Genomic DNA, 23,491 nt, shown 5'->3' with positions numbered 1-23,491 from the left:
AAGTGACATGTCAGAACACAGTTCCATTGAACACAATAATGGAAATATGCAAGCAATTACCCTATTCCCTTGTAACACTTTCTTCTGGGTGTCCACATGGGTCTTTCTGTCACCTATTCTAAAGCTTCTTCCAAGTGCTCCCTGAAGGCCTGGATGGTGGGAGGCAGTTGACTCATCGGGTTATGCAGAAAGGTCATGGAACTGAGTTGGTTCCCACCTTATGGCACCTGGTATCTGCCATAAAGCTGCCAGCTGGTGGGTACTGCTAAGCAGCCTGATTCAGTCTCCCATACTCCATTGTTGTGGTACCCAGAGAGAGAAAGCTAGGGGGCTGGCTGGAATGTGCTGCTGGCCCAGCAGTCGTCAATATCCAGAAGGTAGATTCCAGTGGTTTCATGTATCCATGGCCCCAGTGATCTATAACATGAATGACCTAGTGGCAGCAGTATGATCCTGATGTCACAGGCCCATGCGTTGCCATACTCCTGAAGCTATGATTCATGTTGTGCTCCACTCTGTCCCTACTACCTCTAGAGATCAAACCTATCCTTCCCTACTGTGTCTTCAATGGGGATCTATTGCCAATGCCACTTGCCTCCAAGGAATAAAAAGCCTCTGTGATGATACCATGATAAGCCACCATGAACTGTCAGTTGTCACAAATCCTTGGAGACATCAGTGCTTTATCTGGATATGATCTTCCTCAAACACTGTTGTTTTCAGGTAATATATCCCCAAGCTTTTGGGTCCAATGACTTTGGAGCCATTGACAACTCTTACTGCCTACGCTGGGTAAGGGACACGCCTTCACATACTCGATGGGTATTTCTCAACTGCAATGAATCATCCATTGCCACACCCTCACCATGACCATTTCATTCCTCCTGGGTGGAAAAATCTGAGGTGGTGCCTGGGAACGAGGGAGTGAATGATGAGTTGGATGGGGATCGGGACAGAGGAAGACGGGAGCAGGAAGAGGAAGCAGCAGCTGGGAGAAATATCTACCAAACTGCTCTCCGCTTCCTCATTAGCATTATCATCATCAACATCTAATCCCCACCCTGATACTGTGGTGAACTCGTGGGAAAGGAGGTTAGAAACAAAGGATATGTCAGCATTGTTCCTCAAATTGAGGAGACAGAAACATTAGCGATAGAAGGGATGAAATAAGAGATGTGGGAGTATATGAGACTGCTGAAATGCAGGAACAAAAACAGAAAATACTGCACAATGTCAGCAGCTCTGACAGCATCTGTGGAGAGAGAAATGCAGGAAGATGCTTTTGGGTTGTGAATGCCAGTTATTGATGGGAACTGTCTAGCCATAGTGCATGATCCACTGCTAATCAGAGCTGATTAGTTTTCCTAGTGTTGCTTTGAGAGGGTGGGATTTGTGCTGGTGTCTGAAGTGGACGAGGAAGAAAAGGGGAAACTAGTCTCTTTGTTACCGTGCCTGTCCTGTTGAGATTGATGGACTTGTTTTGAGGCACTGACCTGAGGTCTTGGGGCTGAAGGTGTTGACTCCCAGAGTCAGTGCCACCTCCCACCAGATGGCACAATTAACTTTCCTGCCAATCTTGCTGGCAGCCACACCCAACAGCCTGCCTTCGGTCTCTTTCAGAAGGGGTTGGAGATTGGCATCAGTATTGTTTTGCGTTCGCCTGAATGGGGCTTTGCCCTTGTGCCATCTGTTGCTTATTAATCTCAACAGGTATAATAAGACTATTGCTGTGAAGTTATTTGTGAGTGCATTGAAAGAGCCACGCATTAATCCTCCCGTACATGGTTGTCTCCAGGTCTGCTGCTAAAGAGTGAAGGCTGACCTGTCTTTTTCAAGGCTGCACAATACTTTCCTCGTAGTTCAGCCATTTGCACCAATTTGTATCGGTTTAGCACCAGTGTCTGCCGCAATGCAAGGAGAATGAGCTGACCAGGAGACCCCCTCAGAGCCCCCAGCAAGTGACTGTCTTTGTAAAGGTACAACAGCGGCACAGCTTACGTTTGAGGAAATTATCGGTCACAGAAACCAACCAACGAAATGTTTGTGACTGTAATTCACTGTGCAAAGGGATCCCTTGTGTTCAACTGTTGGAGTGTTCTGGTCTCTGCTAGAAGCAGAAACTGTAAAACAAAAGTCTTAGGCACTATGTGTCCCCCGCTTCCCCCCCCGCCGCACCCCCCCCCCCGCCCCCCAAAAGTACAGCTATAAAAAAAATAGCATACTGTCAAAAGGCCTCTCAAAATATGTTGAAAGACCAATCCAATTTAAAATATTATTGGTCGCTGTCAGGAATTTTTTACGTTATGGGGAGTTTCCAAGCAAAATATTTTTGTTCAGTTTAACCGTGGCTCAGAACAAAAACATGTTGATGACAGCAGTGAAAAGGAAATGTCGTTTATTCAGAGAGATGAACAGTTCAACAGAATGTGAGAGAAAATGCAGAAGAGATGTTTGATCCATCCTTTTCTTCTTCATTTGTTTGCGGGAGGTGGGCACGGCCAGCGAGGCCCGCATTGATTACCCATCTATAATTGCCCTTGAGAAGGTGGCGGTGGGCTGTCACCTTCGGTATATTTCAGAAAGCACTTATGAGTCAACTGCATTGCTGTGGGTCTAGAAACACGTATATGCCAGTCCGGTTGAGGAGGGCAGGTTTCCTTCCCCCTGAAGGACATTGGTGAACTTCTTTCATGGTCACCATTACTGATATTTGCTTTGCGTTCCATAATTAGTTGAAGTTGAATTTGCCAGCGACTGTGATAGGATTTGAACACACCGGGTGACTGGATTACTAGCCCAGTAGCTGTGCCCATGTAACTCTAAATATTAAAAAAGAGGACTGCTGTGTTGATTAGGGGGAGTCTGAGTTTAAATGGCAGCCTTGAGCAGTATACACTCATTATACACATGGCCACTTTTTAAATGGGTGGTTGCTGAGCATCCATAGGTTACACCCCACGAGGCACTGTGCATGTTAAAGGATGGGGCACATAACACTCCTGGCCCAAGCCTTTATGTCCTCTAGTGCACTGCCTTATGGCAAAACATAAGGTAGTGTTGTGTATATTAATAATGATATAAAGGCACCAATCACTCATGAAGGATTATGCAAACACACTGTGGACTAATTTATTAATTCTAGGCTCTTGTGAACATATGTACATGGATTGAAAACTTGAAGACTTCAGAGCTGTGTGTGTCTGTGTTCTGTTCCAGGCCGACGAGAAACTGAGGCAATTCCCCCTGTCTTACAACAGGCGGATGGGCGGGGGAGAGGGGACACCTGACAGCGGGGGTAACAATAACACCACAACTTTGTAGATCATTATTGGGGAAGGAGAACTTCAACATTAAAAGCAAACACATAGAACATAGAACAGTACAGCACAGAACAGGCCCTTCGGCCCTCAATGTTGTGCCGAGCCATGATCACCCTACTCAAACCCACATATCCACCCTATACCCGTAACCCAACAACCCCCCCCCCCCTTAACCTTACATTTATTAGGACACTACGGGCAATTTAGCATGGCCAATCCACCTAACCCGCACATCTTTGGACTGTGGGAGGAAACCGGAGCACCCGGAGGAAACCCACGCACGCAGGGGGAGGACGTGCAGACTCCACACAGACAGTGACCCAGCCGGGAATCGAACCTGGGACCCTGGAGCTGTGAAGCATTTATGCACCATTCATTTTTAGAATGCCCCATCTGTGGGGTGGCAGAATGAACCCTTCCATTCAGGCTTTACAGGCTCCACTGGGGCACAGGGTGAGAATGTTTAGAGGGCGGGAGACCCAAAAATTCCTCTCCTCCATTAGAACATTACAGCGCTCTGCAGCGTTAAAACTGAGGGGGGGATTGCCTCAGTATTGTGTCGGCCTGAGGCAGAATACAGACACACACAGCTCTTACGTCTTCAAGTTTTCTATCCATGTGTATATAGGTGTATATATATGAAAGCTCTGGGAAGTGCTGCAAGATTTATACACTTGACATAATAAATTCCAGCCCTTTGTTCCTCTTTGCTGGGGTATAGACAGGAGGGGGGTTAATTTAAACAGCACTAATCCCTCCCATCACCACCTATCCGTAAACAGCAAGGAGTTTTGATTTACTTCCCCCTTTATAAGCAGTGACATATTTCCCAACCCCTTACTTTTGGTGTGATCCAATTTCTATTAATAACCCCATAGCAAACCCGAAGGTTAAGTTTATTTGGGCATACTCAAACATTGGAGGAGGATTGCAATGTTACCTTCTTTGCATTCATACAGTAAAAGAGGGATGGAGAAAAGAAACATTTTCAGGGCAGAGACCATAGAGAAAAGCAATATTGGGTGCGATTTTACCAAAAACCGTCCCAGTGTGGTACCGAGTGGGAAATGCCGCAAACTCCCCATCGCTCAGCCTGGCTAAGCTGTCACCGCTATAAAACTTTAATAGGCCCAGATTTTAATTGGCCAAATGCCTCCCCGGTTAGTGGGGGTTATGGGTGGTCGGTAGGGCAGGCTGGCTGGGACTGGGGTTGCCCCTGGAACAAAACCACCCAGTTCAGAGGCTGGCATGGCGGACCCGCAGACACTGGACACCCATCCCCCTCCACCCCCTCCCTGTCTAGCCGCGGCCACCCCGACTGATGCTGGCCCCCTCGGTAGCTCCCCCACCCCCTCCAAGCACTGGTGCAGCAGCCCCAGTGCCCCTGGGTCCTGTGCCTGTGAACCAAGATGGTCTTTGCAGCAGCCCTTCCGACAGGTTCCCTTTTTAAAAAAGGAGTACTAATCAGTGCCCGGGTGACCACTTGCTGGGGAGGGGTTAGATTACTGGAAGCCGTTCGTTAGGGTGTCGTTCTCATTAATTATATGGAGATAGAGCTTAGGTGGTGATTATTCATTTCTCACCACGCTACGGCGGGATCCTGATTTTGCCACGTGAAGCAAACTGATTGTCGCCTTTGGCCCCTTCTCATTTCTGGCCTCTCAGCGATTTAACGGCCTTGTTGCGCTCTCGCTTAAGCGCAAAACAGCCACAAAATCGCACCCATTGTTCCAAGTGGGTTCCAGAGTCTAGAATCAAAGTCCAATGAGGTATTCCATCAGAGGTCATTAGGCTAAACACCAGTGCTGCATAATTTATTTTTCTGGTGGAGTTGACATCGCACCATGAGCTAAACAGGCCGAGATTAATCAGTCTTTTAGGTGATGGTACAGATGTTCCAGCAGAAGAAATGTAGATTTAGCCAGGTATTCGATCTGGGCAGAAGCCCCGTTTTCTGTGAAGCTGCTGGTCGGATGGTAAACAGCAGACTGAGATTTTGTAGTACAGCAAAACAGTGTTACTGGCCCCGTCAGCTGGAGGTCTATGTGACATGACTCCCGCCCCTCCACGTTGTCTTTGACAAAGGATGCGTGTCCCTACTCTGCGTCCCAAGATGGTTTAATATCTGAACGATTAAGACTGGAAAGGGGACCTTTATCCTAGCAGACCAGCAGACTCTGGTTGGCCAGCCTGGGTCATGAAATGCAGCTGGCCTTTGTATAGGTCTTTTTGAATTTGGTCTGTGTTGCCCATAATGTGTTGTTGGTGGCTCTTCAGAGATAACGAGGTGCAAGTTCCTTTGACACTGCCAGGTAGTTCCTTTAGTTCAAGGGTCACAGATAGTCATAGATTTAGCCATTTTAAAACGTTTTAATCCAGTTTTTGAAAATGTATAAAATGTAGAGGACATCTATTTTTATCTTATAGAAATATACAGACTGAGGGGTCTTACAGGTGTATCTGGGAAATGGTGATTTTCCAGGCACAGTGAAAGGATAATCTACCATTAAACCTGCTATTCCCAATCTGTCACCAGTCCATCGGTAGGATAGAGTGTATCATGACAGCATGCTCCATCCGACAGAAGCCACTTGCTGTCGTTCTGCCTGTTTTCTGCCAGTATAGAACAGCAATCAGGATACCCACAGCTGAGAATCTTGAGGGTTGAGACACTGGTATAAAGTTAAAACTGATGGATAAAATCATATGCTTGGACTATTCTCCAGGTCGCCTCCTGTTTGCTGGTTACAATGATTATACCATCAACGTATGGGATGTATTGAAGGGAACGCGAGTGTCAATTCTGTTTGGACATGAGAATCGAGTCAGCACTTTGCGAGTTTCCCCGGACGGCACTGCTTTCTGCTCAGGATCGTGGGATCATACCCTGAGGGTTGGTGTATTTTTTATTATTTATTGCCTGGATTGTTGTGCACAGCACCTTATGTATTATTGAATGGCTGAACAGACAAGCGGAGCTGAATGACCTACTCAGATTCATACAAATGTAATAAATAACGTGTGCATTTTCTCACCCAGCCTCGGGTCTAATGAAGTTGAACATAAAAGTTTTGCTGCCTTGCACTCAAGGGAGAGACCCAGCACAAAGTCTCCAACCCACTTCCTCAAATGCCCCACTTATATTAAAACGCTGCCTCCAACGACTGACTACTCACAATATACAACGAGGAGCTGTTCAAGGCACAGAGAGGCAGTTGAGAGATTAGTCCCTGAGAAACTGTCAACATGCACCAGGCAGCAAATCAAAGTGACTGCTGGTGTCACTACTTATCATCGGGTCAGCCATTTGTGTCTGGTAATGGGGTAGTTGAGAGTTCAATTAACCCACACATGCAGGCCGTAATTGTGATCTGCATATTACTGACTTGTACGGGTCTTTTCCGAACACTGACACAAGGTCCACAATGAGATTGATAAATTTTCAGATGATCTCAGTATTACACGGCACACATGCAATCCAATCGCTTCAAGGTTGTGCTCTTGACTTCTGAACAGATGTGATTTTCCATGCACGCTTTTTCCAATGTTGCCGAATCTGTATCACTTAATAAACAAGGCTGATTCTGCCCGACAGAATCTGGATAGCGTTCAATCTTTGGAAGGAGATTGGTACATAATAGAATAAAATTGACCGTGTACTTATAAATAATCTTTATTATTGTCACAAGTAGGATTACATTAACACCGCAATGAAGTTAGTAGGAAAAGCCTCTCGTCGCCACATTCCGGCACCTGTTCGGGTACACTGAGGGAGAATTCAGAATGTCCAATTCACCTAACATCACGTCTTTCGGGATTTGTAGGAGGAAACCAGAGCGCCCGGGCAAAACACTGGGAGAACGTGCAGACTCCGCACAGACAGTGACCCAAGTGGGCAGCACGGTAGCATTGTGGATAGCACAATTGCTTCACAGATCCAGGGTCCCAGGTTCGATTCCGGCTTGGGCCACTGTCTGTGCGGAGTCTGCGCATCCTCCCCGTGTGTGCGTGGGTTTCCTCCGGGTGCTCCAGTTTCCTCCACGGTCCAAAGATGTGCAGGTTAGGTGGATTGGCCATGCTAAATTGCCCTTAGTGTCCAACATTGCCCTTAGTGTTGGGTGGGGTTACTGGGTTATGGGGATAGGGTGGAGGTGTTGACCTTGGATAGGGTGCTCTTTCCAAGAGCCGGTGCAGACTCGATGGGTCGCATGGCCTCCTTCTGCACTGTAAATTCTATGAAAGTGGGAATCGAACCCAGGACTCCGGTGCTGTGAAGCAACAGTGCTAACCACTGTGCTACCATGCCGCCCATCGTCAACCACAACTGCTCACTTTCATTTTTTTAAATTAATTTCGAGTACCCAATTTTTTTTTCCAATTAAGGGCCGATTTAGCATGGCCAATCCGCCTACCCTGCACATCTTCTTGGGTTGTGGGGGTGAGACCCACGCAGACACGGGAGAGCTGTTCACTTTCTGTAACAACTCTTCCCTTGTATAATTGAGTTGGAAAGGTAGGTTGGCACTCACGAGCATCAATTGGCGAGGATAGTTTTGTTAATTTGTAGCTTCTAAAAATATAACTCTCAAACCACTGAGAAGGCCTTGGATAATTCCAGGCTCTGGGCCTAGCTACCTTTTTTTTTTCCACAAAGTTTGTTTGGTTTGCTCATTGTGATGCTGAAGTGAACGCTAATATATCTGAATAAAGGTACTGACTATTAATTGCTAGAATACTAATCACTCCATTCCGCACATTAGAAGGACAAGCACATACTTACACTGGTGACAATGTCAAAGTGGAAGCTCTGTCACAGAAGCTTTCTATTTCAATACATACCCCCAGCAACACAAAATGAGAGGGAAAAAAATCAACACTTGAGTTTCTGGAGGGGGCGAGTGAGAGCACTTGTGGTCAGCCTGAGAGAGTGAAGCACCGCTCACAGCCAGAAGTGGAGTGGAGACTCGAGGCGGGAGAATGTTGTGGGTTTCTGAAGGGAGCAGAGGTTGGTCAGAGTGGGTAAAAAGATAGAGGTGGAATATTAATAAGGGAACAACAATTTTTTTTTAAACTATCAAGACACCAAAAGAATTTTAATTTTCTCTCTCTATTGCATGGTGGGCAACCCGTGGCCCTGGTGCCACGTGCGCCCATCAAGGTTCTGAAAGTGGCCCATAAGACATTTTGTTGACTGTTGTCCACGTGCAGGGTTGCCACATTCTGCTGATTTCCTTTCACGTAGCTTTTTTTCCTATCGGTATGACTGAAGTGATACGCGCGTAAAGCAAGGACACATGAAATGAAGTGTACGATGAATGCGTATAATATTGACTGTGAGAACCATATGCATCCAATCAAGTGAAAATATTTATTTTGTTGAAGATGATGACAGTTCTATTAATCTATGAGCGATTAAGCATTTTCTATAACTTATGAAACTTGTTATAACTTGTGTGTAGTAAACGTATTCAATCTTATTCAAGGGTCATAGTGACCCACAGATATAGGAGGGACCACTCATGCAGCCCACTCACGAGCCGAAGTTGCCCATCACTGCTCTAATGTGTTGATTGGTTGGTGATGTCACCTGGTTAGCATGAATCAATGTGATTGGTCCGTAGCACAATGTGATTTGAAGGAATCAATAACATTAAACAATTACAATGGTATTATGCTTTTTCAATATTACAGACTTACAGGCACACAGGCCCAAAGCTTAATTATATTTTTGCTTACCATATGCTACTGGTAATCCAATTTTGGTATAATGTACTGCGAATTAACTCAATTTATTTTCAAATCAAGAAAACGTAGTCTGAATGTGATCACAGTATGATACCTTGGAGCAGAATGAAAAAATCAACACTTGAGTTTCTGGCGGAGGGGGGGGGGGGGGGCGAGTGAGAGCACTGACAAGTCAACTACAAAACTGTGTTTATACGTTTTTTTCCCCCCCAAACCCTGAGAGCAGATTGTAATCTCGACCACCCATAGTTTGTAATACACCAGAGCATTTGATTAGACTACCACCTTGTAGTCTTTTCCAAGCGTAAATTATTATCTTTCAACAGCCGTGGTTGTGTAATGCAGAGTCATTGGCCGAAACTTTCTGACCTTTCCTGCCAGCGATCCCGCCGATGATGTCCCCCCCCCCCCAGCGCTGCGCGTTCCCCAGCGGCGGAGGGTGTGAACAAAGAGTTAACAGTGGCAGGTCCAGGAGATCCTGCCACCAGCAAATGGCAAACCACCTCCATCTCCGTCAGGGTGGGGGGGGGAGTGTAAAATCCCGCCCACTATATAGCCCAAGGCGGAAGATTTCTGCTCCGTGCCAGACTAGTGAAATTATAAACCCAATCTGTATAAACAGGTTTATGATTTTGCTGAAGTTAAAGCACATGAAGGCAATCTCCCCCATGAACGTCAAATATCTCAAAATGCAGGAATTGTCCAAACTTCCTTCACCAACACTAGTTAGGCCATGAACAGCATTGACCAATAAAACTGAATTTACCTTTGTTGTTCTGTTTTGCAGATTTGGGCTTAAGGTTTCTTAAACTTGATCGTCCGATTCGGAGTGAAGATTCCACCCTGGGAGTTCTTGGCTATGCTGTATGACAGCTCAACCCCTAATCTTGTGTCTGTTTTAGGAAATGTGCAAATATTTTGGGATTGTGACATATAACCGAGTCTGTAGTGACTATATAATTATTTAAGAATCCTAGAAGGAGATTAGGTAATTATAAATTTGGTACCATAATTCAGTTGAACTTGTAGCAAAACAAAATGTTTAGAAATAGATGCTGCCTTTTCCAAATGCCGATCAGTAATAGGGTTCCCCCACTTTCTAATAATGTTTCCATTTGTATATTATTTTATATGCACGTTGACATTAAAACGTTCATGTTTCCAAGTTTGATACCCCATTCTGTTTGAGAAAAATTACAACTTAAGCAAATAACCTCTGAATCAGAATTAGTAATAGTATATGTTTGTCATGCTTCTTTTAGTCAAAATGGTGGCCATAAAGGGGGGAGACTCACTGGAGGATTGTTACAAAGCACTGTTTGTGTTCTATGTTTAAAGAATAATTGCAAGTGAAAACCTACGGTGTGACAGTGAATGGGCGAGATAATGAAAAGTGTAGAGAATTGATTTAGGCGAGTCCATCTAAACTACATATAATCTGCAATTTGAATTGGGCTCAATAGGTGCAGTAATTATGAGTGGCAAAGTTCTCCTTTGTTTAAAGCTCAGCATGCCCATTTTGCCAGCGTACTTTTGTTTTTGATACACAGAATTGTAAAATAATGTTCAATAGCAGACGACAAACCTGGAGTAGGTCTGTAGACAATGACTGAGAACTTCACATAGAGCAGCGGGAGAGAAGCTCGTCAAAAATTGTTGTTTAAAGTGGTAAATTGTAAAATTCAATTAGTGTAATCCAATGCAGTAGATTTAAATGCACTGTGAACTTTTGAGGAATTTAATTCACTTGGTAAGAAGTGCAATATTATATTATAACATTACTGGGATCTAGGCAAAAAAGTAAGGCTTTCAGACTCGCTGTAGAGTCTTTGTTAAAGCACCTCTTTTCTGTAGGTTCAGCTATATGATTTTAGTTTTGTTTTCTGTACTTGTTTTGTGTATACTTCCAACAGTTCTTTTGGTGAACACTTGTGTAAATCTTTTGAAATGTACCAAAAATTAATAAATGGCACATATTAATATTTTAAATAATGCCAGATGTTTTGACTTTTACAGCTCTGACCCCAATTGGCTATTAAAAACAGGGTGGGGGAGCGGCACGGTGGTGCAATGGTTAGCACTGCTGCCTGCGGTGACGAGGACCTGGCTTCAATCCGGCCACACGTCACTGTCTGTGTGGAGTTTACACATTCTCCCAATGTCCGCGTGGGTCTCACCCCCACAACCGAAAGATGTGCAGGTTAGGTGGATTGGCCACACTAAGGGAACGGGATACTTAGAACATAGAACAGTACAGCACAGAACAGGCCCTTTGGCCCGCGATGTTGTGCCGAGCAATGATCACTCGACTCAAACCCACGTATCCACCCTATACCCGTAACCCAACAAACCCCCCCTTAACCTTACTTTTTAGGACACTACGGGCAATTTAGCATGGCCAATCCACCTAACCCGCACATCTTTGGACTGTGGGAGGAAACCGGAGCACCCGGAGGAAACCCATGCACACACGGGGAGGACGTGCAGACTCCGCACAGACAGTGACCCAGCCGGGAATCGAACCTGGGACCCTGGAGCTGTGAAGCATTTATGCTAACCACCATGCTACCGTGCTGCCTGAATTCCCTTGTACCGGCTCTCCTTGTTCTTCTAGGTCAGGGATTCCACAAACTGCGTACCCCGGAACCTTGGGTTTCCGCAGGAGCCTCCCTGGGGTTCCGTGGGAGGCCCGGCTCATTTGCAAAATTTGAAACATTCTGTGGAATGTCCAATCAGAGGCTGGCTTTTGGAGAAGCCAACCTCATTGAATGAGACCGTGGAATTTTTATTCCATTTAAAATAAATAAGGTGATAACTTTTGTGAAAACACCCAGGATTTTCAAGTTGGTCCTTTAATTTGTTCATTTCAAAAGAGTGGACAGAGCAATTCTTCCATCTCAGTGCATTACTGGTGAATTCCTGATTAACAGAGCACACTCAGTACTGACCTAAAACCCAGGACATTGTTCAGAATGAGCTTCAGTCTAAAACATAAAGAGTTATATTAGCAGAGGTGAGTTATCCTGATGGGTCCCTGTTTCTGAAAGCTACTGTAAAACAAATTCTGGTGCAGAAATAGACCAGTCAATTAGAAATATTTGAAGCTGAATGATAGTTTATTCTTTCTCTTAATATTACATAAATCAAATGGGGAAAAATATTTTATTTCAGAGATCTTTTAAACTTGGAACTCCACGTTTAAAAGATATATTTTCCAAGGAGCACTCAGTATCATCGTCTGTGGTCAGGGGGCACCAGACCAGCTGGATTGGTCTTAGATGATACTATATACTTTATTGTTTCTTTCTTTATCATTTAGTTTTATATTTTTAATTAATGTGTTCATGGGATGTGGGCATCGCTGGCAGGGCCAGCAATTATTGCCCATCCCAACTGCCACCCTCTAGAAGGTAATGGGGAGTTGCTACTTTGAACCATTGAAATCCATGTGGCGCAGGTACACTCACAGTGCTGTTAGGGTGTTCCAAGAATTTGACCCAGCAACGGTGAAGTTCCATGTTCAGGATGGTGTGCAGCTTCGAGGGAACTTGATGGCGGTGGTATTCCCTTGTACCGGCTCTCCTTGTTCTTCTAGGTCAGGGATTCCGCAAACTGCGTACCCCGGAACCTAGGGTTTCACAGGAGCCTCCCTGGGGTTCCGTGGGAGGCCCGGCTCATTTGCAAAATTTGTAACGTTCTGTGGAATGTCCAATCAGAGGCTGGCTTTTGGAGAAGCCAACCTCATTGAATGAGCTGGGAAGAGCACAAAACTCAAATCTTCATATCAGGGCGAGCGTGGACAGTGGAGCGATGGGGAGAGCAGAACTCGGAGCGGGCCTTGGGACAGAACACAATGCAGAATTTGGAGTGGGATGACTGTGTGTGAGAGGAGTGTCTGTGTGTGTGTGTGTGTGTGTGTGTGTGTGTGTGAGAGAGAGAGAGAGAAAGGTGTGTGTGAGAGAGAAGATTATGTTAGGACTACGTTCATCCAGAAAACAATTTAAACCTTTTTTTAAATTTGGTTTTATTTCTAGTGTGTGCAACTTGGGGTTGGGTAGAACTTGTCTCCTCTCCATTGTTAACCATCATTTTGTTTCTTGATTTATCCTCCAAATAACTGCTGTTGACATTTTCTTCACAAAACAGTGAAATTTTGCGAACAAAATAAGCATTACTCTTCATTTTACTTTTGGAGGTTCCTGCATCCCCACCAATGCCCAGCCCCCAGTTATTCACTGCTACAGTGCATTGCTGAGTGTGTGCTGCACTGCCAGAGGTGTTGCCTTTTGGAAACATTAAACCGTGACTCTTGACAGCTCCCTTAGGTAAGTGTCAAAGAAACCATGGCAGTATTTTGAAGAATATTAGAGGGCTTTCCCTGGTGACCTGGCCAATATTTATTCCTCAACTAACATCACCAAAACATTCTGGGGATTACCATTAACCAGAAACTGAACTAGATCAGTCATACAAATACTCTAGTTATAGGGGTAGGTTAGAGACTGGGAATTTTGAGACAAGTAACTCATCACTTGATCCCCAAAGCCTGTCCACTATCTATAAGGCATACGGATATGACGGATACACTCCACTTGCCTGGCTCCAACAATACTCTAAACTCAACACCATCCAGGACCCATCCACCATCTCAAACATTTACCTCTTCCACGCACAGTGGCAGACGTGTGGATTGTATGCAAGATGCATTGCAGCAACCACCCAAAAATCTTTCAGTGACAGCTTCTGAACCCCTTAAGACATAGGAGCAGAATTAGGCCATTCGACCCACCATGCCTGCTGCGCCATTCGATGAGCTCATGGCTAATCTGCTAATCCTCATCTCCACTTTCTCGCTTTATCCCCATACTTTACTGATTAAAAATCCGTCCTATTTCAGCCTTGAACACACCTGTTACCTCTGCAATCTAGAAGTACAAGGGCAGCAGACTCATGGAAACACCACCAAGTTCCTCTCCAAGCCCCACATCATCCTAACTTGCAACTATAACACCAGGCAGCATGGTCCCACAGTGGTTAGCACTGTTACTTCACAGCTCCAGGGTCCCAGGTTTGATTCCCGGCTTGGGTCACTGACTATGCGGAGTCTAAATGCTCTCCCTGTGTCTGCGTGGGTTTCCTCCGGGTGCTTCGCTTTCCTCTCACAAGTCTCAAAAGACGTGCTTGTTAGGTGAATTGGACATTCTGAATTTTCCCTCAGTGTACCCGAACAGGAACTGTAGTGTGGCGACTAGGGGCTTTTCACAGTAACGTCATTGAAGTGTTAATGTTAGCCTACTTATGACAATAATAAAGGTTATTATTATTAGATGTGTGAGAGAGGGGGATGTGTAAAAGGGGTGTGTGTAGTCAAGGGAGTCAGATGGAGGGGGAAGTTACAGCCAGTAGATGGCAGGGGTGGGGGTATCGGGGGATAGGGTTAGGGGAGGGGGGGGGGGTGTTCTGCTGACGGGAGAGGGACTTGAAATAGGCACTGGAAAGGAGGTCGAGGGTGGAGGCAGCCAAAGGGCGGGCCAGGAATGGCGCGACACACGGGCCAGGGGCCAGCCCGAGAAAGGCTATGGCTGACCGGCGGGGTGGGGGGGTGGGATGTGCCCCCCGACCAGGCTGATCACCTGGAACGTCAAGGGACTGAATGGGCCGGTTAAGAGGGCGCGGGTGTTCGCGCACTTGCGGGCCCTGAGGGCGGACGTAATTATGTTGCAGGAGACACATCTGAAAGTGTCGGACCAGACCAGGCTAAGGAAGGGCTGGATTAGCCAGGTCTTCCACTCGGACTTGGACTCGAAGTCCAGAGGGGTGGCAATCATGATCAACAAGCGCGTGCAATTTGAGGCAGAGGGCATATCCGCAGACAGGGGGGGCAGATACCTGATGGTACGGGGCAGACTGGAGGGGAGAAGAGTGGTGCTGGTGAATATATATGCCCCGAACTGGGATGACGTGGACTTCATTAAAAGAGTGCTGGGGAAGATCCCGGACCTGGATTCTCGCAGGCTAATAATGGGAGAGGACTTTAACATGGTCCTTGAGCCGACTTTGGATCGGTCGTGTCCCAGAACGGGTAGACTCTCAGCAATGGCAAGGGAGCTGAAAGGGTTTATGGAGCAAATGGGGGCAGTGGACCCCTGGAGAGATAGACAGCCAACTGGAAGGGGCTACTCGTTTTACTCGCACGTCCATAAAGTATATTCCAGGATAGATTTCTTTGTACTAAGCAGGGACTGTATGGGGGAGGTAAAGAACACGGAATACTCAGCAATTACCATTTCAGACCATGCCCCGCATTGGGTGGACCTGCAGTTCGGGGGAGCGAGCTATCAACGCCCGCAATGGAGGCTAGATGTGGGACTGCTGTCGGAGGAGGGGGTCTGCGAGAGGCTGCGGAAATGCATAAAAAATTACCTGCAGGTGAATGACACGGGGGAGGTCTCAGCGGCGACCTTGTGGGAGGCACTAAAGGCAGTAGTGCGGGGGGAGCTGATTTCAATTGGGGCCCACAGAGCCAAGGCAGACCAGACAGAGATGGATAGATTGGTCAGGGAAATGGGTCGGATAGATGAAGAGCACGCGGAGTCCCCGGGGGAGGTTTTACTCAGGGAGAGGCAGAGACTACAGGCGGAACTGGGGGCACTATCCACGAGCAGGGCCGTGGAACAGCTTAGGAAGGCGAGAGGAGTGGTGTACGAGCATGGGGAAAAGGCTAGCAGACTGTTAGCGCAGCAACTCAGGAGGAGGGAGGCGGCCAGGGAAATAGGTAGAGTGAGGGACGAGGGGGGGCGCAAAGTGGAGGACCCGGCAGAATTGAATAGGGTATTCCGGGACTTCTATCGTAAGCTGTACACTTCGGAGCCGCCGGAAGAACCGGAGGGGATGAAAAGGTTTCTGGACGGGTTAACATTCCCAAAAGTTGGTGGGGGGCGAGTGGAAGAGCTGGGGGCCCCGATTAGAGTAGAGGAGGTATTGGGGGGCCTTAAGGCTATGCAGTCGGGGAAGTCCCCGGGGCCGGATGGATACCCAGTAGAGTTTTATAGGAAGTTCTCTGAGCTGGTGGGCCCGGTCTTGGCGAGGGTTTTCAATGAGGCAAGGGACAGAGGGACCCTGCCGCCGACAATGTCACAAGCCACCATATCTCTGATATTGAAGCGGGGTAAAGACCCGGAGGCGTGCGGGTCCTACAGGCCAATCTCCCTGATTAATGTAGACGCCAAGCTCCTGGCAAAAGTACTGGCGGGTAGAATGGAGGACTGTGTACCGGAGGTGATTGGGGAGGATCAAACGGGGTTCGTGAAAGGTAGGCAGCTGGCGGCCAATTTGAGGAGATTACTCAATGTGATAATGATGCCCCTGGCGGGTAGAGAGGTGGAGGTAGTGGTGGCAATGGACGCCGAGAAGGCCTTTGACCGGGTGGAGTGGGACTATCTATGGGAGGTGCTCGGACGGTTTGGGTTCGGGGAGGGATTGGTGGATTGGATCAAATTATTATATCAGGCCCCGAGGGCCAGCTTCAGGACTAACAGAGAAGTGTCGGAGTACTTTAGGTTGTACCGAGGGACCAGACAGGGCTGCCCGCTCTCCCCGCTGCTGTTTGCGCTGGCCATAGAGCCGCTGGCGATTGCGCTGAGAGCCGCAGAGGGTTAGAAGGGGATGGTGAGGGGCGGGGTTGAACACAGGGTTTCTCTTTATGCAGACGACCTGCTCCTGTACGTGTCGGGCCCAGTGGCCAGGATGGGAACTATACTGGGAATGCTGAGGAAGTTCGGCCAGTTCTCAGGATACAAATTAAATACGGTCAAGAGTGAAATGTTTGTGGTCCAGGCAAGGGGCCAGGAGAACAGATTGAGAGGGCTACCGTTTAGGCTGGTTGAGGAAAATTTCCGGTATTTGGGAATCCAGGTGGCACAAGACTGGGGCAGGCTGCATAAGTTAAATTTGGCCAGGGTGGTGGAGCAAATGAAGGGAGAGTTTCGGAGATGGGATGCACTCCCGCTGTCGCTGGCAGGGAGGGTGCAGACGGTAAAGATGACAATCCTCCCTCGATTTTTGTTTATTTTTCAGTGCCTCCCGATCTTTATCCCACAGTCCTTCTTCAAAAGAGTTAACGGGCTGATCATGAGCTTTGTCTGGGCGGGAAAATCCCCGCGGGTGAAGAAGGCAATGTTGGAGAGGAACCGCAGCGAGGGAGGGCTGGCTTTGCCGAGTCTGATCAATTATTACTGGGCGGCCAACATCGCTATGATAAGGAAGTGGATGGTGGGTACGGGGTCTATTTGGGAGCAGGTGGAGGCGGCTTTGTGCAGGGGCTCCAGCTTGGAAGCCCTGGTCACGGCTCCTCTACCGCTGCTGCCGGCCAAGTACACCACCAGCCCGGTAGTGGTGGCGACCCTGCGGATATGGGGCCAGTGGAGGAGGCATGTGGGGGAGATGGGGGCGTCTGTCTGGGCGCCAATCTGCGACAACCATCGGTTTGCCCCGGCAGTATGGATGGGGGGTTCCGAGTATGGCGGCGAGCAGGGGCGGGAAGGTGGGTGATATGTTCCTGGAAGGGAGCTTCGCGAGTTTGAGGAGCTTGGAGGAGAAATTTGGGTTGGTAAGGGGAAATGATTTTAGATACCTACAGTTGCGGGACTTTGTTCGTAGACAGGTCCCATCTTTCCCACGCCTCCCGCCAATGGGGATCCTCGACAGAATAGTCTCTAGGAGGGAAGAAGGGGAGGGCAGAGTCTCGGGTATATATAAGGTGCTTATGAGGGAGGAAGGGTCCCAGACAGAGGAACTGAAACTTAAATGGGAGGAGGAGCTAGGCGGGGAAATGGAGGATGGGCTGTGGGCAGAGGCCCTGAGTAGGGTAAATTCGACCGCGACATGTGCTAGGCTCGGGCTGATCCAATTTAATGTCGTTCACCGGGCCCATATGACGGTGGCTCGGATGAGCACATTTTTCGGGATAGAGGACAAATGCGCTAGGTGCGCGGGAGGACCAGCGAACCATGTGCACATGTTTTGGGCATGCCCTGAGCTGAGGGGGTACTGGGAGGGATTTGCGGGGGTCATGTCCCAGGTGCTAAAAACAAAGGTGGTGATGAGTCCAGCGGTGGCAATTTTTGGGGTTTCGGAAGACCCGGGCGTCCAGGGGGAGAAAGAGGCCGATGTTTTGGCCTTTGCTTCCCTGATAGCCCGGCGACGAATATTATTGTCGTGGAGGGACTCAAAGCCCCCGAAGACTGAGTGGTGGCTTGCGGACATGTCGAGTTTCCTGGGGATGGAAAAAATTAAGTTCGCCTTGAGGGGATCTGTGCAGGGGTTCACCTGGAGGTGGCAACCATTTATTGACTTCTTTGCGGGAGAGTGAGCGTCAGCAGGGGGGTGGGGGGGGGGGGGGGGGTAGAGTAGAGTAGGAGGGAAAATATGGCGGGTAGTACCGGTGGGAGGGGAGCGGGCTTGTGCAATATGTTACGATGGAAGTATTGAAAGTACGTGGATGTTTGCACATTTTTGCCTTTTTTGCTTTCTTTCTGATGATGTCTGTAACTGTTATAAAGCCAAAAACTACCTCAATAAAATTGTTTATTAAAAAAAAAGGGGTGTGTGTGTGAGAGAGAGGAGTGTGTGTGTGATGGGGATGAGGGGTATGTGTGTGAGAGAGTGTGTGTGGGAGAGGGAGGGTGTAAAAGAGGGGGTCTGTATGAGAGGCCTGTATGTGAGGGGGATATAAAAATAATCATCTTTATTGTCACAAGTAGGCTTACATTAATACTAATATGCGTGTGAGAGAGGGGTGTGCGTGAAAGAGGGGTGAGTGAGAGGAGTGTGTGAGAGAGAGAGATGTGAGTGTGTGCGTATCTGTGAGGGAGAGCTGTGTGTGAGGGAGAGGGAGGTGCATGTGTCCAATATGAGAATTAGCTTTCCAGCATCACTCCTCCTATTAAAAATGACAAAGGGAAGACTTAAGTATTTTTTTAGTAAGATAAGTTTTTTATTATACTAAATGTGTACAGCCTTCTATTATTTAGGTGTTTGTATATTTGTAACTGTTGTACAAAAATAATTTTTTGTGGTTGAAATCTTCATCACAATAAGAATGTTTCTTAGGGGTTCCTTCAGTCCTCTTGGGAGGTTAAAAGGGTTCCATGGCTGGGAAAGTTTGGGAAACTCTATTCTAAGTGATGAGGTTGTGGGTTTGGAAGGTGATGTCAAAGTGTGTTGCTTTGTGCGCACACAGCTGCCACTGTACATTGGTGGTGGAGAGAGTGAATGTTTGTGCCAATCAAGCTCACTGCCATGTCTTGGATGGTGTTGACCTTGAGTTACTTGCCACGGAGTTGCGAGCTTTTGACCTGCTCTTGTAGCCACAGTATTTATACGGCTGGTTCAGTTCAGTTTCTCTCACGTTGGAGATAGTCATTGCCTGGCATTTGTGTGGGGCGAATGTTGCTTGCTGTAGTATAAGGGTGTTTTGCAGAACAAGGGTTAATGTGGAACTGGAAAACAATACCGTGCCCACAGTATGATATAGAGAGTCACGTGGTGGTAGATCGGGTGCAGCAGAGTCAGGAAAGAGCCAGCATGGAGACAGCGCCCATGCATGGCAGTACCTTAGATCGGGATATAGTTATACGTGACCAATAACTATGGTTTAATTTAAACCTACACCAGCCTCCAGGCCTCTTAGTGAGACACCAAATAATACTTACAAGGTGGCAGTGAAGGATGGACACCATCTCAGAGAATCTGGAGAAGGAACCCAGAATCAGAAGCCTGATATGACCTTAAAGTGGAGATCACCTAAAAAAAGAAGTTCCATTGTAGACGTGGAAGTTGAAGGGCTCCACCAGGGCATGATCGAATGCAGAGTCCAGTGACCTAGATAGATCACAAAAACGGCGAGTATGTTTTTATTTAAAGGATGAAAGGCCGCAAAGAATCCATCACCCAGATCAAAAGCCACACCTAAATGGACAGATGAAAAGCCAGACCTAATTGGACACAGAGGCCAGGGACCTAGCCAAATCACGAAAAGATTGAGCAAAATATCGGGGAAAAAATTAAATTACCTTTTAAAATAGGCAGAAAATAGGATCAATCCTTCCAGATCAAATGCAAGAGGAGTGGCACTACTCCTACTGCTTAGCACTACTGTCTCAGCACCAGGGACCTGGTTTTGATTCCCACCATGAGTGTCTGTGTGGAGCTTGCATGTACTCCCCCTGTCTGCATTGGTTTCCTCTGGGTGCTCCAATTTCCTCCCACAGATGTGCAGGTTAGGTGGATTGGTCATGCTAAATTGCCCTTTTGTGTCCAAAGATGTGCAGGTTCAGTGGGGTTGCAGGCAAAGGGCAGCGGTGTGGGCCTAGGTAGGGTGCTCTTTTGGAAGGTTGGTGCAGACCCGATGGGCCCAATGGCCTCCTTCTGCACTGTAGGGATCCCCTTGAGAATGTAACCCTTCTGAAGAAATGAAGATTGTATTGAAAGGCAGAATGGACGAACAGCAGAAAAAACTCTGGGAGACTCTGTTAAGAAGGGTTAACCATCTGAAGGTTTAATGTGTGACTGGAGAACAGTATGATGCCCACGGTATGATGTAAAGAGTCATATGATGATAGATTGTTTATAGTAGAGTCTGGAAAGAGCCAGCATTGAGACAGCACCCTTGCTCGGCAGTAATTAGTACAGTTGACAAGGGGGAGCCAGTCGATGTGGTATATTTGGACTTTCAGAAGGCATTTGACAAAGTCCCGCATAAGAGATTATTGTGCAAGATTAAAGCGCATGGGATTGGGGAAAGTGTATTGAGGTGGATAGAAAACTGGTTGGCAGAGAGGAAACGAAGAGTAGGAATTAATGGGTCCTTTTCAAATTGGCAGGCGGTAACTAGTGGGGTACCACAGGGATCAGTGCTGGGACCCCAGCGATTCACAATATTTATTAATGATTTGGATGAGGAAACAAAATGTAATATCTCAAAGTTTGCAGATGATACCAAATTGGGTGGGAGGGTGAACTGTGACAAGGATGCAGAGATCCTACAGCGAACGTTTACGAGACTGATTCCAGGGATGGCGGGACTGCCGTATGAGGAGAGATTGACTAGTTTAGGATTGTTCTCGCTGGAGTTCAGAAGAATGAGGAGGGAATCTCATAGAGACTTATAAGATTCTAGCAGGAATGGACAGGGTAAGGGCAGCACGGTGGCCTAGTGGTTAGCACAACCGCCTCACGGCGCTGAGGTCCCAGGTTCGATCCCGGCTCTGGGTCACTGTCCGTGTGGAGTTTGCACATTCTCCCCGTGTCTGCGTGGGTTTCGCCCCCACAACCCAAAAATGTGCAGAGTAGGTGGATTGGCCACACTAAATTGCCCCTTAATTGGAAAAAATAATTGGCTAATCTAAATTTAAAAAAAAAAAAAGGAATGGACAGGGTAGATGCAGGGAAGATGCTCCCGATGGTGGGTGTGTCCAGAACCAGGGGTCACAGTCTGAGGATTCAGGGTAAACCATTTTGGGCAGAGATGAGACATTTCTTCACACAAAGAGTGGTGAGCCTGTGGAATTCATTACCACAGGAAGTAGTTAATGCTAAAACACTGAATATATTCAGGAGGCGGCTAAATATAGCACTTGGGGCAAATGGGATCACAGGTTATGGGGTGAAAGCAGGATTAGATATTGAGTTGGATGATCAGCCATGATCATGATAAATGGGGAGCAGGCTCGAAGGGCCAAAAGGCCTCCTCCTGTTCCTATCTTCTATGTATCTATGAAGATAGTCAATATAGTTTGGACCAATAAAGGGTTTATGTTCAACCTCCAACTTTATGCACAAGCCTCCAGACCTCTTGATGAGACATCAAACAGCCTAACAATACTTGCCATTTATCAGCCCAAACTTGAATGCTTTCCAGGTCTTGCTACATTTGGACATGGAACTGCATCAGTATCTGAGGATTTGTGAATGGTGTGGACATTTGTGCAATCATCAGCGAACATCCTCACTTCTGACCTTATGCTGGTTGGAAGATGTGTTCCCTCTGAAGAGGAGGCACATTTAGTTTATATTTTTAGTTGACGGCACTGGGGTAACCCTGTGTCTCCTTATGGTTTTCATATGAAAATGCATACCAGATCCAGTACTTTCTTAAGATCATATGCCCTCCCTGTGGCAACACATCCTGATCTTCGCCATTCTCTTAGTGGACAATGAAAAGCAGTTCTTCCAGTTATATTGTGCACATATCTCCCAGACAGCCTTTGGCTACACCATTTATCGTTCAAAACCCCTACACCTACCTGCCGTCCCATTGCTAAAGATGCCTCTGGAAAAACAATGCGCCCAAATATGGTGAGGTTTCATCCAGCACCTGTCACATAAGACTTGTTTAACAAATGATCCCTTGGTTTCTTTCAGTCTTTACCTTTCCATTGTAACATTTCTTGCATTTTGCTATTTTTTAGTTACTGCGACTTCTGAATCATAGAATTTACAGTGCAGAAGGAGACCATTCAGCCCATCGAATCTGCACCGGCTCTTGGAAAGAGCACCCTACATAAGCCCATACCTCCACCCTATCCCCGTATCCCAGCAACCCCATCTAACGTAAGGGCAGTTTAGCATGGCCAATCCACCTAACCTGCACATCTTTGGACTGTGGGAGGAAACCGGAGCACCTGGCGGAAACTCACGAAGACACGAGGAGAACGTGCAGACTCCGCACAGAGTGACCCAAGCGGGAATCAAAGCTGGGACCCTGGCGCTGTGAAGCCATAGTGCTAACCACTATGCTACCGTGCTGCCCTAAATCAGTGCATCTTTGAGCTTTTGTTCTCTTGACTCTTACAATCTCTGAATATGTCCCCTACAGGCTGTTCTTTGTCTCAGCTGTACACATATGTTGTACTGAATCAGCACGCAATCCCCTGTCTTAACTTATCCTTTTCCAAGTTTCAAAAGTGTAGAACCCCTTCGCTCCATTGATGCTTCAAATCCTAAATCTGATACTGTCTAGCCATTATTTCCTGATTTTGTCTTTTATTTGCTTAGCCCTGTTGGTGCTTTGCACTATGATACTTGGCCGTTCTCTTTGTTTTCTCAAAAAATAATGTGTGTGCACATCCATCGTCTGGTGTGCTTTGCAATGTTATTGTAGCCAACTTATGTACATATATGGGAACGTGTGTCATAATGTGGCAGCTAGCCTGTCTGCATATGGGCATGGTAGGGTTACAATATTGTGGTGTACAATGGCTGTAGCTCCATAGTAAGAAATCTAGGAGCACATGAGAGCTAAAATGCACATATATCACTGGTCAACATATAGGGGGCGATTCTCTGAGCCCCGGGCCAGAGAATCGCCGCAACGTACCACAACGCCTCGCGCCGGCGTGTGATTCTCCGAGATGCAGAGAATCGGC

At 47.1% G+C, this 23,491-nt stretch overlaps 1 protein-coding gene across 1 annotated transcript in view; it reads left to right on the top strand.

The window, feature by feature from the left end:
* Positions 1-11,051, top strand: part of gnb5b (guanine nucleotide binding protein (G protein), beta 5b) — a 110,927-nt gene extending 99,876 nt beyond the window's left edge. Inside the window, 2 exon segments of the mRNA XM_038813210.1 lie at positions 6,047-6,213; positions 9,853-11,051. Of these exon segments, the coding sequence (XP_038669138.1) occupies positions 6,047-6,213; positions 9,853-9,864 (179 nt within the window). The 3' untranslated portion in view covers positions 9,865-11,051.
* Positions 11,052-23,491: the final 12,440 nt, after the last annotated feature.

Source organism: Scyliorhinus canicula, chromosome 12 (assembly GCF_902713615.1).
Source record: "Scyliorhinus canicula chromosome 12, sScyCan1.1, whole genome shotgun sequence".
Classification (NCBI taxonomy): Eukaryota; Metazoa; Chordata; class Chondrichthyes; order Carcharhiniformes; family Scyliorhinidae; genus Scyliorhinus; species Scyliorhinus canicula.
The sequence above is the reverse complement of the archived record's forward strand: the minus strand, read 5'-3'. Positions and strand labels throughout refer to the sequence as shown.